The sequence below is a fragment of the Bos mutus genome, chromosome 5 (assembly GCF_027580195.1).
Source record: "Bos mutus isolate GX-2022 chromosome 5, NWIPB_WYAK_1.1, whole genome shotgun sequence".
Lineage (NCBI taxonomy): Eukaryota > Metazoa > Chordata > Mammalia > Artiodactyla > Bovidae > Bos > Bos mutus.
In genome coordinates this window covers 25,059,879-25,079,444 of record NC_091621.1, presented here as the reverse complement: position 1 = coordinate 25,079,444, position 19,566 = coordinate 25,059,879, and the positions used below count along the sequence as shown (strand labels likewise).

The following is a 19,566-nucleotide window of genomic DNA, read 5'->3' as shown; positions in this document are numbered from 1 at the left end:
AGTCCCAAGGTCACCCAGCTGGTTTCTTAGTGGTTGAGCCACGACTAGATCCCAGGTACCCTGACCCCAAGACCATGCTCTTCCTACAGTTGCCACAGCTGTCCTTGATATGAGAGGTGGGTGTGACGAGGGGCTACACTGATGCTATGACTTAGATGTGACAGATATTGGGCGATTCATTTACCCCATTCAGCTCTAGTTAAACTTTTGCTTAAAGACCAAAACCTCATGTCCCACCATTAACAGTGGGCTTTTTTTTTTTCCAGAGACATGATCTGTTTCAGAAACACTGGCCTTCCTGGTGCCTGTTCCAGTTTAAAGTCATTTCTGCTGTGTGTGTTTGTTCCTCTAGTGTCGTTAGCCTCTAGCACCGTGGGCTTGGCTGGGCAGGTCGTTCACACAGAAACCACAGAGGTTGTGCTGACCGCGGATCCTGTCACAGGATTTGGGATTCAACTGCAGGGCAGTGTGTTTGCTACAGAGACCCTCTCCTCTCCACCTCTGATTTCCTATATTGAAGCTGACAGCCCAGCTGAGAGGTGAGATCCTTTCTTTCACAGCATCATTTTCTGCCCTGCATTTCTTGCTGGCTATCTTCGACTGGCTAATAAATTATGGAACAGTGCTCAATGCAGGAAATGCAAGATGAGATGAACTCTCTGTTCTGACAATAAAATTTTATGTTCTTGATCAGGTTTGAGAAAAATAGTGAGCCTGGGTGGTGCCTTTAGCAGATTTTTGTCCATCGGGGACTAGAGGCTAAATTAATTAAAAAGAAAAAATCCATTACAAAAAAAAAAAATCTCTGAAGTCAAAACTTCATGATAATTTCTCTGCCATGGGGAATGCACATTCATCATTACTGTATATTGGTTCACGTCAGATTATAATAATATCATGGTGCTAAATTATGCATTACTTCTCTGGGATATTTCAAGATTCCTTTGTTCACATTGGTAGCCATGAAATACAAGAATGTTGGACTTGCATATAACTGAATCACTTTGCTGTATACCTGAAAGTAACACAGTATAATAAATCAGCTATATTTTTATATAGAAAAAAAGAATGTAAGACATAGCAGTTGACCTAATAGGATGCCCCACAGCAATGAATAAACAAGAACAAATGCTATATTGAAAGGATCTTGGCAATGTCAACTTGAAAATCATTTACTCTGTCTACAACCTGTAATGTCTGGTTCTAAATTTAGATGTGGGGTGCTTCAAATTGGAGACAGAGTGCTGGCCATTAATGGAATTCCAACTGAAGACAGCACCTTTGAGGAAGCCAATCAGCTCCTCCGAGACTCTTCAATCACAAGCAAGGTCACGCTGGAAATTGAGTTTGATGTTGCAGGTATGATCATATAATCTCAAGTCAGCTGCATAGTTGGGAGTGGACTGCATGTGAATTAAGTGGACTATATGGCAGAGAATGTGGGAGGAATGATCATTTTTTATATACTGAATGTGTTTTTGTTTGGGAGGTTTGGGGTGTCATTTTGAATTGTGCATTGCTTTTGTATTATTCATTAAAATGTCACCACAAGAACAATTGAAAATAAATGTGACAAAATGAATAAGTAATAGCTTTTGTAAAGGTGATAAAAAAATCATGTAGCCTGTATTCTTCCTGACTTTTCCCGTATATGCTTGAGAAACCATAGTATTCAGTCATGAGGACAGGCAATGCCTCTCTTTGACTCTTCCTACTGCAAAAAAAAAAAAATTGAAGGTTCTGTAGGGAACAATGAAAATTCATTAGATGAATTTATGTAGGCCAAGTAGGTAAATATTTGGTCTCTGGTGTTAAAGAGAAGTTGCCACCAGACACTTGTTAAAAATGACAAAGAAGACTTTATTCAAGACTATTTCCATAGTCATCAAAACTTGCCATAGGAAAGAGAGGGTGAACTTAACATCAAAAACAGCAAGGGTGTTTATGTTTAGTCATGGAGGAGGTGTTTGTCAGTAGCTAATAGGTATACAGGTTTTAGAGGTAGGCGCTAGTTCTCATTTAATAAAGTTGTCTTCTCTTAGTGAAGTGTTACTACCATCTCACAGACCTAATAACCATTGCTGCTAAGTCACTTCAGTCGTGTCCGACTCTGTGCGACCCCATAGACGGCAGCCCACCAGGCTCCGCCATCCCTGGGATTCTCCAGGCAAGAACACTGGAGTGGGTTGCCATTTCCTTCTCCAATGCATGAAAGTGAAAAGTGAAAGTGAAGTCGCTGAGTCTTGTCCGACTCTTAGTGACCCCATGGACTGCAGCCCACCAGGCTCCTCCGTCCATGGGATTTTCCAGGCAAGAGTGCTGGAGTGGGGTGCCATTACCTTCTCTGAATAATCATTAGCAATCAATAAAGATATGCCTTTGGGCATAGGGATCGCATTATGCCAACAAATATTTGCTGAATAGTTATCATAGGCCAGTTATTCTACTATACAACAGAGATACAGCAGCAGACAGGAGAGGCAAATAGCAGGACAGAAGTTAATTTTTTTAATATAAATTTAGTTGGCAGTCATACTTTGAGGGAAATAAAGCAGAATGGGAGTTAGAGAATGTCTGTAGGGGGTTTATTTTCATAGGGTGACTCTCTAAGGAAGAGACATTTGAGCAGAGATTTGAAGGTTGAGAAGGAGCAACAAGAACATTGCAGGCAGAAGGAGCAGCCAGTGTAAAAACCTGAGCCAGAATAATAACCTTGGTGGATAGGAGCAACAGCAAAATAAAATAAAAAAAATGCTCATGCTGGAGCATATAAAGGAGTTGGGGATAGGAATCAGATTTGGCTTTGGAGTTGGGGTAGGAGAGGTTGGAAGGGGCCAAGTAATGATGTAGTGCCTTGGTAAATTTTTAGATTATAGTCCAAGTGTAATAAAGTCATGGAGCGTTTTATGGAGGAGAGTGAGATAACCTGATGGATGTTTTGGAAAGATCTTTATGAAGTGCAGGGGGGACAGTAGCAAAATCAGAACAAACAAAAGGTTTAGCCATGGAACAGGTAAGGAATGATGATGGCTTGCACAGCATCCAAAGTGATAGTGCCAGATATGGTGATAGAGAGTGGAATTTAGGACATGGCTTGAAGCAGAGCTTGCATAACTTCCTTATGGATCAGATATAGACGATGAGGAAAAGGGAAGATCCTAATGATTCTGCGTTATGAGGGTGTGAACGGTTGAGTAGATAATGATTTTTTTAAACTGAGAAGACTTGAAGCATACAAGTTTGGGGATTACAAAGAGAGTTCTATTTTAAACATGAGTAGACAAATCCTACTCATCCTAGAGGGGAAAAGAGAACAAGCACATCCATTACTTACTCAAAAGACAGTTACCATAAACCAGTTACTAAGTTCTAGGCACTGTGCTACGTTCAGATCATTGAAAGAAATAATTGAAAGGCTCGACATATTCAAGGACCTTGTAGCCAGTTAGACATGAGAAAGAACTGCAGAAAGATAAGAACCGACTTGCTAGAAGTGATTCGCCACTGGGATGCAGAAGGAAGTGCCCAGAGACTGCAGGCTATACCTCCCAGAGCCTAGGACTGGGGTCTGTGCTAAAGAGCAGAACAGAGGAGTGACCAACACAGTGGTGATGGTTAAAGTCATTGGAATAAAGGACACCACTAAGGAAAGAGTAGTGATAAGAAGGGGACTGAGGTGGGAATTCCGTCTGAGGAATACTGAGATTTAAAGGGAAAGGATGCTAGTAAAGGAGGTGATGAAAATGATATAGGAGAAGTAAGAGGAGAACCAAAAATGCTGGCATTTTGGAAACCAAAGCAAGAGTTTCAAGGCAAAAGTCATGGTCGATAGCATGAAAAGGCTATGGAGGATTCACGCAATAGAGGCAAGAAAGAGAATGTCCACTGGGTTCGGCAATTAGGAAGAAAGTCATGGCGGAGAAGTTTCAAGGAATCAAGGGACAGAAGTCAGATTGCAGGGAGCTGAGGGCTGAGGAAAGAAAGGGTAGGGAAGTACAGACAAGCTGTGCTTGTTGTCTGCCGAGAAAGTGGGTTTTGGGAGATGGATTGGCAGGACAAATGCAGTGAATAGATGAAAAGGACAGGAGGCCACTGGGGGCTCATCTTTTGAGAACTTCTACAGCATTTAGTTACATACTTTGTGCTCTAGTTTATACTGTCTTATCTTCTAATCAGTGGTTCTCAGTCAAGATCTCTTTTGCCCCAGGGGACATTTGGCAACATCAAGGGATTTAAGCTGTAGGGACTGGGCTTCCCTTGTGGTTCAGCTGGTAAAGAATCTGCCTGAAATGCAGGAGAGCTGTGTTTGATCCCTGGGTTGGGAAGATCCCCTGGAGAAGGGAAAGGCTATCCACTCCAGTATTCTGGCATGGAGACTTGTATAGTCCATGGGGTCACAAAGAGTCAAACACAACTGAGCGACTTTCGCTTCACTACTTCCCTGTCAGTCCAGTGGTTAAGAATCTACACTTCCATTGCAGAGGGCATGGGTTCAGTCCTGGTCAGGGGCCTGAGATCCCACATGCCATGCAGTGCAGCCAAAAAGTAAAAAATAAATTAAAAAAAAAAAAAATGAAGACATTTAGCTGTAGATGAAAGGAGATAGAGGGGATTCCAGGTTCAGATGGGTGTTATTTTGTTTTGTTAAGATTGGAGAGATTTGAGCATGTTTGGGGCCCAAAATATGTGAGAGAAAAAAGAGATAATTGGTAGCTAGGAGTTTCCAAAGGGATGAGAAGGGAAGTTATCCAGAGCATAGGTAGGTAATTCGTCTAAGGCAGAAAGTAGAAGACCTTCACCTAGGAATGTGAAGAGAAGGATGTGAGAATATAATTACATTTTAGCTGTGCTTAGGAAGATCATGTGAGAACTGTCAAGCAAGGGTGAAAGGGTCAGCACCTTGGGGAGCTGAAAAGAACGATGAAGGTTCAGAATAGCTAATGGGGAAATGAATGAGATAACCAACCAGATTCATGTAAAGGGATTTTCAAGCTGGGTGGTAGACCAAGCAGAATCCAGAAGCTCTCAGTCTATAGCAACATCAGTCTTTGTGGTCAAGTTTTTTGTCAGGAGACCTCCGCTGCTCAAGAATAAAAACAGAGATAGTAGATGGTTATATTGATCCAGAGACTGTTTCCAGGGAAGTTTCAAAGAAGGAGCACGTAAGTCACGGAGGTTCAAATCATCACAGGAAGAGCAGAGATAATTATGGTAATCACATGAAAATTTATCATGATATTTATCAAATGCTTACTCTATGGCTTGTTACTTTCCTGTGTGTGCATTAGCTCATAGTCTTTAAAACAGCAATGGAGAAGGTTACTATTGGGTTGGCCAAAAAAAGTGTTCGAGTTTTTGTTCCATCTTATAGAAAAAAAATCTGAATGAACTTTTTGGCCACATGAATATTCCTATATCCCCAGTAACAGAGGCTCACGTTAATGGTGGGGCTGGGATTTTAACACAGGCAGTGAGGCTCCAAAGGCCATGTTGTAAGCACTACATATACTGCTTGTGCTTGAGAGAATGTGTAATAGGTTAGAGAGGCACAGAAATCAATATAGGATCAGCATGAAAGACCAGACAGAAAGGGAGCAGTTAAGGAATTAGGAGTCTTCAGGGAGAAGAAAGTAGGGGAGTGAGAGAAAGGGGATTTGAGAGCTAACAGCTGGGAGACTGAGGTCAAATGGCATATTAGAGTTTAGGATGTCAGACATAAAGCAAAGTTCCAGGGTAGTGAGTTGCTAAAGCAAAGCAGAATGGAGGCAGTTATTCAACCCAGAGGTCTGAGTGTTGGGCACACAGTGTGATGGGAGGAACACTACTTGGTGAAATCTCGAAGAAGGGGTGCAGGACTCGGGATGAGGAAGGCATGTGAACTGGCTGCCCCTGACACCCAAGCACAATCCTATCAAAGAATCTCTGTAGTTGCTGTTCCTCTGCCTGGGCAGCTCTTCCCCAGCATATTTGGGTGGTTTGTTCACTTCACTTGCTGCTAAGTCGCTTCAGTTGTGTCCGACTCTGTGCGACCCCATAGACAGCAGCCCACCAGGCTCCCCCGTCCCTGGGATTCTCCAGGCAAGAATACTGGAGTGGGTTGCCATTTCCTTCTCCAATGCATGAAAGTGGAAAGTGAAAGTGAAGTCGCTCAGTCGTGTCCGACTCTCAGCGACCCCATGGACCACAGCCCACCAGGCTCCTCCGTCCATGGGATTTTCCAGGCAAGAGTACTGGAGTGGGGTGCCATTGCCTTCTCCTCACTTCACTTAGATCTTTGCTGAAACATCAATTGCTCAAAGAAGCCTTCCACAACATTTATCACACTCAGTCCCCTTGCCCAGATTTATAGCTCTTCTTGGCCCTTCTCATACCCTGATGTTATGTCATATACATAACACACTTATTGTTATGTTGTATACAAGTATTATTATTGTCTTGTTTTCTCCAGTAGAAATATCTGTGATGTCTGAGACTTTGTGCCTTTTGTTCAAGAATATACCACAGCACGTAAAATAGTGCCTGGAATTTAGGAAGCTCTCGGCCAATATTTGGTCGATGAATGAATGAAATACAGTTGGCTCTCCTGAGGGACTAGGATCAGAAACTTCAATTTGCACCAAGAATTGATTTTATACTAATTGCATCTCTGAGGTTCCTGCGCTCTCTGTTTCTTCATGTCTACTCCCTTTGTACAAGTTTTCTCTGATTTTCTCAAGTTTTTTCTGATTGTGTATAATTGCTTCATCCTTGCTAATGTGCCCAGCCAGGACCAGCCAGTTTTAATTTCTAATTCCCAAAAGAGAGCATCTATTGGCACAGGCTAGGTGTAGCATCTTCCCTTTCTTGTCCACAGTGGCCAACAGTCAGTAAAAGACCTTGTAAGGATCAGTCAGATACACTGAGGGTCTAGTTTGCAAATAAGTCTGTCCAGTGGCCCCAAAATGTATTTACTATAATTGTAGAACATTTATGATGGGAAAACTATTGTAATCCAATACCTTCATTTATTTGAGAAGGGAAAATTGAGATTCAAGGGCAGAAACTCAAGGTCATAGAGCAAAGTGAATGTTACATAAATCCTGGGTCTGTTGACTTGCACCTGTCTTTATCTATATTGTATTACACTGCCTCTTTCAAGAGATATTAAGGTTCCTAGCATGAAAGAGCAGGATTTCTGAGCTTCTGCCCTACTGACATTGTTTGTTGAATGGAGATGCTTATCCTGTGCACTGTGGGATGTTGAGCAGCATCTACTCACTACATGCCAGTAATGGAATGGCCAGCGCAGCTGACTTTCTCCATAGCAATATCCACTAAGTATTTACTTGTGCTATACATGTGTCTTTATTTTATGTGTATCCTCAATATTTGTTCATTATTTATGTAATCCATTATATATATTTGTCTAATCCATTATATATATTTGTCTAATCCATTATATATATAATGTATAAACAAATATAAGTATATATATGTTAATTAAAGGTTAGGTTTTTAGGTTTTAGCTTAGGTTTAAGCTCCTAAAAAACAGGAACTATGAATATTCATTGGAAGGACTGATGCTGAAGCTGAAGCTCCAGTACTTTGGCCGCCTGGGGCAAAGAGCTAACTCATTAGAAAAGACCCTGATGCTGGGAAAGATTGAAGGCAAAAGGAGAAGGGAGTGGCAGAAGATGAGATGGTTCGATGGCATCACCAACTCAATGGACATGAATTTGAGCAAACTCCAGGAGACAGTGGAGGACAGAGGAGCCTAATGTGCTCAATCCTTGGAGTGGCAAAGAGTCTGACAGTGACTGAACAACTATTAAACCCACTTTGCTTAATTCCAACTTGCTATATAGGGGACTGGAAAAATGGACCTAAAGCCATCTCCCTTGTCTTCCATTGTCCCAGAAATCAACCCATTTCAAATGAATAGAAACGATATAAAATAGGGCCAGGAAAAATATTTTTCCATCCTGTCATTCTCTCCTCCATTGCTCATGGCAGACATCACTAGTTGATTTCTGCTGAGCCTAGACACAGCATCAGAACCTCAATAAAACACTCTAATTAGTCATTACCAATCTACTGGTATATATTGAAACTGCTGGAATCCAGATAATCTTTTTTAGCCAATTGAGAACGTGAATATTTGTAAGATATCACTGCATGAGATATGAGCTATTTCAAGACTGCCCTGCCCTTTTCGATTCACTTCTGATTGTCTGGATGTGAACCACCATCCATTTCCAGTTCTTCCTCAGATATATACCCAGATACTAATTCCCAAACTGCTAGATCTCAGAGTAATCTGTTTTATAAACATCCTAAGTGACACAGACAGTGGTTAAAAAGCTTGATTGTGAGTACACTTTGCCTGAGTCAGACACGACTGAGTGACTGAATTGAACTAAACTGATCTCTTTACATGGGCACCACCACCCAAAAAAATTGTAGTAACATTAAAGGAATTTTTCTTATGCTAAAGTTGCTTATAATCCCATCACTCTAATAAACAGAAACTTTTTATATATCTTTACGAAAGTCCTTTACCATACATATAATTTTGTAAAGCTATAATCATATGCACAACTTACAGTTTGCCTTTTTCAGTACTATCTTTTAAATACCAGTGTACAATATCATGAATTCTTGAAGTTTCTACTTTAATGCTGAAATTATTTTGTTGGAAAAAATACAGCTTTGTCTTTGAGAGAAGCCTCAACAAAAAATTCTATCAAATGATGTTTGCCATTATTACTAGAGTCCCCAGTGTTTTTCTCTGACTGAGTGGGACTTAAACATTCACATTTACCCACCTTATAGTCCCTTTATTTTTTTGAATCTCACAAGGTGTCCCGATTGATGAATTATTATGTGGTGGTTATCTTACTGTGCCAACAATGAATGCTTCAGGCTGAAACAGCAGACCATTTGGAAAGAAGGAGGCCTTTGTTTACCCAAATGTGTTTTTAATTATAGTATTAACAAAGATAAAGCAAAACCAGGGAAGCACAAAATAACCACATGGGAGTCTAAGAAAATAAACATCTTGTTTACTCTTCTAAACCTATTGTTTCTCCAAATATTGGCTCTTTTTCTTCTTCATTAGCGTTTCCTTAAGAAACCCCAAATTAAATGTGCCTTCACTTTAACAGACAAATAATTGTATGGGGGAAAAAATTACCAAATAGAAAATAAATCATGTTGATGTTTAAAGATTCAAATGAAGCCACAGCTTGATCAAAGAGATTCATTTGTTGATATTTGTTCATCATTATAAATATTTCAAATCTTATGTAGTCAAAAGTAATCTATTACTGTTTTCCAGGAAGTGATAATGTCTCCTCCTGTGTCATTAACAATATTAATCTTGGCCAAGATTCCCTGCATTAAAAATGTAAAGCAAAATTTTGCTATAGTAACTAATTTAGATCTGTGTTTTCCGCCCTTATGAATTAACGACTCACTGTATAGCATCTTGGGCAAGATGTCATAGACATACATGGACACATATATACAAACAATACATTCCCCACCCCTTTCACAGAACAGAGACATCACTTTGCCAACAAAGCTCCATACGGTCAAAGCTGTGGTTTTTCCAGTAGTCATGTATGGATGTACATGAGAGTTGGACCGTAAAGAAGGCTGAGTGGCAAAGAATTGATGCTTTTGAACTGTCGGAGAAGACTCTTGAGAGTCCCTTGGACTGCAAGGAAATCAAACCAGACAATCCTAAAGGAAATCAACCCTGAATATTCATTGGAAGGATTGATGCTGAAGATGAAGCTCTAATACTTTGGTCACCTGATGCAAAGAGCCAACTCACTGGAAAAGACCCTGGTGCTGGGAAAGATTGAGGGCAAAAGGAGAAGTGGGGGCAGAGGATGGGATGGTTAGATAGCTTCACTAACTCAGTGGACATGAATTTGAACAAACTCTGGGAGATAGTGAAGGACAGGAAGCCCAGTGTGCTGCAGTCCCTGGGGTTGCAAGGAGTCAGATACTACTTATCGACTGAACAACAACCCCTTTCACGGAGAATGTTTTCATAAAACCAGCAACACTAAAACAAACATACATGAAATGAGTTTTATAAATAGTGAAGCTTTTTGTTCCTCTAAAGCTTCTAGGACATTTACTTATGAACCATTTGGGATACTTTATCCAAGTAATAGAATAATCTATTCCTGTTACACTCATCACGGAGAAGGCAATGGCACCCTACTCCAGTACTCTTGCCTGGAAAATCCCATGGACAGAGGAGCCTGGTGGGCTGCAGTCCATGGGGTCTCGAAGAGTCGGACAAGACTCAGCGACTTCACTTTCACTTTTCACTTTCATGCATTGGAGAAGGAAATGGCAACCCACTCCAGTGTTCTTGCCTGGAGAATCCCAGGGACGGGGGAGCCTGGTGGGCTGCCTTCTATGGGGTCGCACAGAGTCGGACACGACTGAAGCGACTTAGCAGCAGCAGTTACACTCATGAACACTTAGGTGGGGGCTGTCTGTTTGGCTCCCATCCTATTTCCTCTACTGGATTAACGTGTTCATAAGAGATCTTTCAGTTGCAAGCCACAGAAAATGCACACAAGCTAATTTAGACGGGAAAAGGTGTTTCCTAGGAGCATACAGGTGTTTCACAGTCTTTGGGGACAAGGAATGTAGGCAGTCCCAGAGAGGGCTAGAACCAGGAGCTGTCGAGGCCAACCACTGGCCCTGTCCAAGACCTTGCACATCTCCTTAAGTACATTTGTTTCTTTCTTCTTCTTCCAATAGCAGCCTAGCTATTGGGGCATTTGGTCTAAATGAGCTTCTTCCAAATGCCCTCTCTGCCCCCAATCTGCATGCTAATTCCAGATTCTTAAACTTTCTCCTTTGGTGGTGGGAAGAAGATAACAATTAGCCTTCACAGAGACTCAGGAAAGTGATGAAAGGAAAAGATTGAGAAATCTTTTAGAAATAAATATTGGTGATTCTTGTAGCACCCAAAGTAAGAGAGTAAAGCACACCTTGATGGTTGCTATCGATACTTAACTGCATTTCTCTTTTTCTGCCCCAGTATATTCAAATTGGCCAGTCATCTTGAAGTCTACAGGCTTCCCTGGTGGCTCAGGCGGTAAAGAATCCACCTGCAGTACAGGAGACCTGAGTTCAGTCCCTGGGTTGGGAAGATCCCCTGGAGAATGGAACGGCTACCCACTCCAGTGTTCTGGCCTGGAGAATTCCATGGACTGTGCAGTCCATGGGGTCACAAAGAGTTGGACACAACTAAATCATTTTATCTACCTCAGATGGGAAATGGGAAGGATACAAATTCCTCTTGAATAAATAAGCAAATAAATGTATGTTGTTCTTCCTGGCATCTCTTAGTTGAGTCTTCATTGAGGACGACGGCAAGGCTGAAGATAGGAGCTCAGGGTCTATGACACTGACCGAGCCACAGATGACCCACCAGGAGCATTAAGAAGAGAGGGAGGAAGTGGGGGAAGGCAACAGATTCCCTCAGGTGCTGCCTGGGAAGTGAGGAAAGAGCTGGGAGGAGAGGAAGGGCCCAGAAAGGGCAGACTTGCCTTTATCAAGTGGCCCCAGCTGAAACTGACGAGGGCTATTTGGGAAACCTTCACACATGAATTTTTAGACGCCCAGAGCGCCCAGAGAAATCAAAATTTTACTGTCTTCTCCAGTTTGTCTATGGTGATTATTCTGAGTTAGAAGATCAGGTTCTTCTAAAAGGTTTTCTGCCCAGATTCTTCATGGGAAAGTAGAGAAGACCAGAAAGATCAAGTTAAGGCAGAACCAGGAAGGAATTACTGTGTTTCTATGGGGCCATCCCAACTTTCAGCTCTACAGAGACTCAAAATGTGTTAAATATGTGATTAACAAATTGGACTCGGGCCTTGGGACCTTGTAGTTCTACCCACATCACAGCTGCTGTAGTTAATTCTGTGTGTGCAGGCTGGGGAGCCACCTTGGGGCAGAATCAAGCAGAAAAAAGTGACTTCACTGAGCCATCCCACAAACTTCCCCTTATGCTTATGTTTCCTTTGCTCCTGGCTAGCCCTTCCCACCTTTTCCTAAAACTTCCAGAAAGGATCATAGTCGTTAGCTACTTAGTATGAATAGATATTATCTCTTCAGAGGCGAATATTTCCATTTTAACCACATCTCTAATTGAAGGCTTCCCAGACTTTTGAAGGAATTTTAAGAATGTATTTAAGAATATGTAGCAATTCTTTGCTTTTCAAAAATCAGTCATTCCTGGTCAACTCACAGTAGCTCTATACAGGGCTGAGAGTCAAATAGGACACAGTGCTTCCCTCTCTACTGCTAGGCTAGCTTACTTCTCTGTTGCTTGGCCAACATCTGAACCCACCTTTGCTCTGTCCCAGCACTCCCTATTCTCCTCTTCTCTGAATCTGCCACATGATCCAGAAAGTAGGGTCATCTTTGGTGCAGCTGGGACCTCTTGGGTCCCCCTGTTTCAACTCTGTGCTCAGCATTCAGTGCAGTTGGTTGTGGTCAAGACCATTCTGGTTGTGAGATATTTTGAATATCAATCCTACTACTGTGCCTTTAAGTGTTCTTTTTACCCATTGACCTTACAAATTAAGGTACCTCCTGCCTCCTCCATGTCAACGGCCATCACAGCTAACTGAAGTCTTTCCTGAAATCTATTACTACCAGCCATGAATGGAAAAACAAACAAAAAACCTGCTGAATAATTGTTGTTGTTCAGTCACTAAGTCATGTCCAACTCTTTGCGACCCCATGAACTGCAGCACATCAGGCTTCCGTGTCCTTCACTATCTCTCAGAGTTTGCTCAGACTCATGTCCATTGAGTCAGTGATGCTATACAATTATCTCATCTTCTGTTGCCCCCTTCTCCTCTTGCCCTCAATCTTTCCCAGGATCAAGGTCTTTTCCAACAAGTTGGCTGTTCGCATCAGGCAACCTAAGTATTGGAGCTTCAGCTTTAGCACCAGTGAATATTCAGGGTTGATTTCCTTTAGGACTGATTGACTGGTCTGATCTCCTTGCTGTCCAAGGGACACTCAATAGTCTTCTCCAACACCACAATTCGAAAGCATCAATTCTTTGGCACTCCACCTTTTTTATGGTCCAACTCTCACATCCGTACGTGAACTACTGGAAAACCCAGTTTTGACTATAGTGACCTTTGTCGGCAAAGTGATATCTCTGCTTTGTAATATGCTGTCTGGGTTTATCATGGCTTTTCTTCCAAGGAGCAAGCATGCCTTAATTTCATGGCTGCCATCACCATCTGCAGTGATTTTGGAGCCCAAGGAAATAAAATCTGCTGAATAATAAACTCTGGAAAAAATAAAGCTGGGGAAAAAAGAGCGTAACTACTGTTGGTCCTTCAACTTTACTATACCTAAGAATTACCTGGCGAATATGTCTGAAATGTAGATTTCTAGTCTTTATCTTCAGCAATTCTGATCCCATAGATGTGGGATATTTCAGAAATCTATATTTTAACTTGCATCCTAGGTAAATTTGATGAGATGCTATCTGAATCACACTTAAGAGATACTGAACTCGATTGTTACTGTGAATTACACACTGTTGCCTGTGGGTAGGATGTCTGTTCTTTACCAGAAGCTTAGTTTATCAGGATTTTACATCAGTTCTCACAGCTTTAACTACAGATGATGACGATACAAGTATTCCTGATGCCTTGTCATTGACTGGGGCTCCATTCTTCCTCATCTTCTATAAACACCTTCTTTCTTGTTTTGAAATTACAGAGTCTGTCATCCCCAGTAGTGGAACATTTCACGTAAAGCTCCCTAAGAAACACAATGTGGAACTTGGAATAACCATAAGTTGTAAGTAGAAGTGACTTTTTTTTTTTAATTTAGAATTTTAAGGCGACATTAGCAAGTTGTCTTGTCAAATGGTTTACAGGTGTGGCCAGCGTCTTAAGTGTCATTGCCAAGTTTCACCTAAAGATACAAAAGCGTGGAGCCAATCACTCACTTGCCGACACTTAATAGCCCTGTGAATGGGGCAAGTTACTAGGTTTCTTCAGTCTTAGGTTTCTTCCCCTGTTGAATGGAAATAAGGATATCTGCAAAATATCCTCATTTTGTAAATTATTCAAAGTATTAAATAAAATAACATATTTATATGCCTAGTATAGCCCCTGGCAAACAGTAAGTACCCAATAATATGTGACTCACACACCCCACATGAATAATTACATGAGCGTATGAAGGCATAAAGGCTCTCTATATTTCAGTATATCGCAGATTGTTTTCACAGTAATCTATTGAGACTATCTTCCCATCTGTCCACTATGCATCTGTAATCCACTTGCAAGAATAAAATCATATCTTTTTCTTCAGTAACTTCCTGAATTCCTCCATGGCACAAGGTGCTTGGGTAACCAAGCCAAAAAGAAAAGCAGAGCATATAAATGTGTTTAATTCCCTCTTTTCTCAGACTCTAGATTTATAACTGCTGTGGTTAAAACAACTTTGAAAATTTCAGCCCCACTGGAATTCTATAGAATGGAAATTGAGGTTTCTGTGCTTTTACTATCCATAAGCTAAGTTCATCCATAAATGCTCCAAGAAAATGAAGGAAATGATTAATTCATGAAGACCAAAGGAGACTTAGAAGCAACATCTGTGACCGAGGGGTGTCCGTACCGGAGACGGTGAGGAGGCTGAATAAAGTGCCTCACTGTGCTCTGTCAGATAGCATTACATCAGTGGCTAAGGCGAAAATAGAGAGTTCTCAAATGGTCATATGAGATGGGATCTGTCCAAGTCAACGCTAACAGTATAAATTTAATACTGAAAAGCAAGTCTTCTTAATAACTGATAAACCACACATACCTAATGCAGCACCAAGAATAGTGCTACTATAATACAGAATCAGTGTTAAGAACAATAAGCCTTATATACGAGGGCCTATATCTCCCCCAGTCCCCTTAAATGGAGAGAAAAGTAGGACTGATGTATGTGATGTGTCTCTGTAGCGTAAGCAGAAAGATGAAATAGGATTTTGGAGACTCCAGACCTGTTCTAGGTGCCGCTAAAGTCATTTGTGCTTTTCCCTGGGTCGCTAACCCCTCAGTTTATTCATTACGAAGCAAAGATGGTATGCTGTTGTTCTGTCAACAGCTCTGCTTGTTGAGATTGAGAGAGAGTTCATCAGAACTTACTACTCAGAAAATCCTTGGGGCTCTGGGTGTCTTCCGTGACCCCCATGTAACTTTAACCTTGCTCTCATTTATTGTGTTTATTCTCTTCCATTCATTCAGTCCATCTAATTAGCCATGAACGTGGAACTCCTGGGAGTTGGTCAGCGCATAGTTTGCTGGCTGCATGCTGAGGCCCTGCCTTCACCACGTTCTTTCCTCCCCTGCCTTCATTCAGCGAAGACACTCAGTGCTGAGGCCCAGGCTGTTTTGAGTCTTAGAAGTGCTCACTACTGGTGCACATACAGAAGACACCTATTCCTCGGAAGCTTCTGTTACCACATGTTTTGACACACTGTTATTTTACTCTCGATTTTACTCTCAAATTTTACTTAAGAGAATGGTCTTTTTTAATGCAATAGATTTATTCTTTTTCTGAAGAGCAACTTTATTTATTTTTCTTTTCCATCATGGTTTATCACGGGATATTGAATATAGTGTCCGTGCTATACAGTAGCGCCTTGTTGTTTATCCATTCTGTATGTAATAACTTGCACCTGCTAATCCCAAACTCCCCATCCGTCCCTCGCCCAGCCCCCATTCCCCTTGGCAAGCACAAGTGTGTTCTCCACATCTTTGAGTCTGTTTCATTGATAAGTTCGTTTGTGTCGTATTTTAGATTCCACGTATGAGAGATATCATGTGGTATTTGCTTTCTCTTTCTGACTTGCTGCACTTAATATGATAATGTCTAGGTCCATCCATGTAGCTGTAAATGGCATTATTTTATTCTTATTTATGGTTGAGTAGTGTTCATGGGCCAGAGAAGGCAATGGCATCCCACTCCAGTACTCTTGCCTGGAAAATCCCATGGACGGAGGAGCCTGGTGGGCTGCAGTCCATGGGGTCGCTAAGAGTCGGACACGACTGAGCGGCTTCACTTTCACTTTTCACTTTCATGAATTGGAGACAGAAATGGCAACCCACTCCAGTGTTCTTGCCTGAAGAATCCCAGGGACAGGGGAGCCTGGTGGGCTGCTGTCTGTGGGGTCACACAGAGTTGGACACGACTGAAGCAACTTAGCAGCAGCAGCAGTATTCATGGGCAGAGGACCCTGGTAGGCTGCAGTCCATGGGGTCGAGAAGAGTCGGACACGACTGAGCGACTTCACTTTCACTTTCCACTTTCATGCATTGGAGAAGGAAATGGCAACCCACTCCAGTGTTCTTGCCTGGAGAATCCCAGGGATGGGGGAGCCTGGTGGGCTGCTGTCTGTGGGGTCACACAGAGTTGGACACGACTGAAGCAACTTAGCAGCAGCAGCCGCAGTATTCCACTGTGTATATGCACCACATCCTCTTTATCCATTCATCCATCAGTGAACATTGACGTTGTTTCCATGTCTTGGTTATTGTAAATAGTGCTGCTATGAACATAGGGGTGTATCTTTTCAAATTAGAGTTTTGTCCAGATACATGCCCAGGAGTAGGATTGCAAGATCATGTGGCAACCTATAATAGATTTATTCTTAAAAATTAATATACATAAAAATATAATTTAACTATAAAGGAGAGTATCCCTTTAAAAACTAATCCTGTGATAAATTCTTTTTTTTAAGTCAGTATTTTTCATGTTCAGTTTGTTTCAGGTGTAGCCATGTACACACAACGACAAAATATTTTATTCATATAGAGAACCATATAAAATTATACTTTATGATGATGTTATATATGTTCTAAGTATTACTTCTTCTAAAACTGATTTTAATACCAATCATGAAAAAAAAAACGCAAAACCCACACAAGAACTTCCTGAATTTTAGCAGCTGTGAACTAAAGCTATTCATGGTTAACAGTGGTGAACTAAAGCTACTCATGGAAGCTAAAGTCTGTGCTGTTCCTGGGTGAAGAAATGATACTTAAGTTTGTCACACATGCCTATCAGCCCTTCCAGAGCTCCAGCTCCGTTTACACAACTAATCATCACCATCCTGAGTTTGTGTCTTCCTGTAGAAAATACTCAGATTTTGCCAGTTGAGAAAGTAGAATTTGCTAAAGGAAAAAACGGAATCCGTTTCCTTGTTACGGAATAGCAAATTCCTAAGGTCTGGCGCAGTTCCTGGCACACACGAGGTGCTTGTTTAACTCCTCTTTGTTGGGGGGTGAATGAGGAGTCTGTCTGTACAGAGTGTTGTTCTAACCCATGTGCACTCCAGGATATGAGCCTCTGAGGGAGATGAGGGATACAGATGTATACGCAAAGGCTACTGCATGACCTGAAGAAGCGAGAATGTAGAAAATCATGACTAGCAAGGACTCAGAGCCCCAAGTGCCCCACTTTCCAACCCTCTTGATCTCTCTGTACTGAGTTTCTTTGTCTGTAACAGGGAGTACTTGGTACATTCTCTGTAGCATTATTGTGAAGATTAAATAAGTTGCTACGTGTAAGGTGCCCAGAATACATTGTGAACCGTAATGAATGTTACTTATTATAATAATCGATATTTCTTTTCCTCATAGAACCTCATGAAATATTTTAAACAAATCACTACCTCACAAAATTTAGTGCCAATCATAATTGTCCTATCTGAGTAGGAAATCAAAGGACCCTCCTGTCATACAGATACATAGGGATGGTAGAAAAGCCAAGGCACTACAGGGGTTCATGGGTGTTTCTCACTATCTTTATACAAAGTCCTCTTTCTGTATCTGCATCTTGTGAAAGCTCTGAGTAGTGGGAAGCAGGCCTCCTTCCTGGGAGACATGCCTTCAGACCCTTCTCACTTGGCTTAAGGCTCACTCTTCATACCTAATTGACTGAGAAATGAGTCCCTCTGAGTCTGGATATGGTGAGCAGTTTTAGACTAATTTTCTTAAGTTCCTGATGAGACATTCATAGCACATTAGCATCAGGCATTACTTTTATTGATGTTATTGCTATAATATGGAGTCACTTATAATGGCAAATAAAGCAGAACAGCCTAGCAGAAGGGTGCAGTTTGGGACCCAAAGCAGCATCCTGAAGCTCTGACACCTCAGCCAATCAGAAACCAGAGCCCATACCTTTCAACACAGCTCACCTGCCCTTCCAGTCAGAGATCTCTGGTTGTCTCTGCCATGTCTGCTGCTGCTGCTGCTGCTAAGTGGCTTCAGTCGTGTCCGACTCTGTGCGACCCCATAGACGGCAGCCCACCAGGCTCCGCCATCCCTGGGATTCTCCAGGCAAGAACACTGGAGTGGGTTGCCATTTCCTTCTCCAATGCATGAAAGTGAAAAATGAAAGTGAAGTCGCTCAGTCGTGTCCGACTCTTCGCAACCCCATGGACTGTAGCCTACCAGGCTCCTCCATCCATGGGATTTTCCAGGCAAGAGTACTGGAGTGGGGTGCCACTGCCTTCTCTAGTTGTCAGTAAAGACCTTTTGGTATGGATGTTTTCTTTTGAGGTTTTATTACATAAGAGTTTTATCTGCTTTGTACCGTGCATGGCAGTAAATAGTTTGTGTGTTTTCTCATTTCATCCTGAAAGTGGCCTTATAACATCTGTGCCCATTTTACAAAAAGGAAAGTAAGACTCAGCTGGATAACCTGCCCAAAGACCCAGAGCTAATAAAAGGCCAAACAGGGATTTAAACCCTTTCTGTTTGACTTCACGTTGGCTGTGCTGTCAGACTACCACTCATCCCTGTCACCCTCTGATTGATGAATCTTCCTGGATCCTAAATCACAAAAGCAAAAGACAGCATTTGGGGAGCACAGTTAATTTGTCAACTTTCCTTTTCAGTTGACTGGACTGTTTGTAGGAGCAAAGGCTTGCTTTATTTTTTTGTAAAATCATAAAGCAGCCTTTCTAACAAGCACAGTAAATCTGTCATCTTTGCCTTAAATCTCAAACGTTTTTAGAAGAGAAAGTTTCAAGCTTTTTTGGCCAATTTTGCTAAAAATTCTCCTCACTGCTCCATCTCAAATCAAATAACTAGTTTTACTTGTTAGGTAGTATATATTTTAATGTATATGTATATATGATTATAATGAAAGTAAAACTGAATGATTGTGTGAGTGTGTGTGTGTGTGTGATTACATCTCCAATGTAGTCTGGGCAGTTTATCAGGCCCTTTGAGCAAAGTCCTTTGACGAGCAGAGGAAGTCCCATGAATGACTAGACATTATAGAATGCTCTTGGAATGATTCACATTTAATTAGCTTCAGACTTCAAGAGATTTCACCTATCTTCAGATATAGAAAAAGTATTTTAAACAAAAGATAGGAACTATCATTTCTACCTCTTCCAACAACTGTTTGAGAAGAAAAGAAGCCACATTCACTGTAAAAACCAGTTTCTGACAGGGACAGACAACCAGTGATTTTAAAACGTGAGGAGTCAATAGATGAGAGCTTGACCACAGG

The 19,566-nt window shown here is 41.5% G+C and overlaps 1 protein-coding gene across 1 annotated transcript in view; it reads left to right on the top strand.

Annotated features, from left to right (window-relative positions):
• The window catches only part of GRIP1 (glutamate receptor interacting protein 1), a 752,861-nt gene that overhangs the window by 656,083 nt on the left and 77,212 nt on the right, over positions 1-19,566 (top strand). The window contains exons 12-14 of the mRNA XM_070370106.1: positions 353-539; positions 1,214-1,359; positions 13,762-13,842. Coding sequence (XP_070226207.1) covers positions 353-539; positions 1,214-1,359; positions 13,762-13,842 — 414 coding nt within the window. The remainder of the gene's footprint in view (positions 1-352; positions 540-1,213; positions 1,360-13,761; positions 13,843-19,566) is intronic.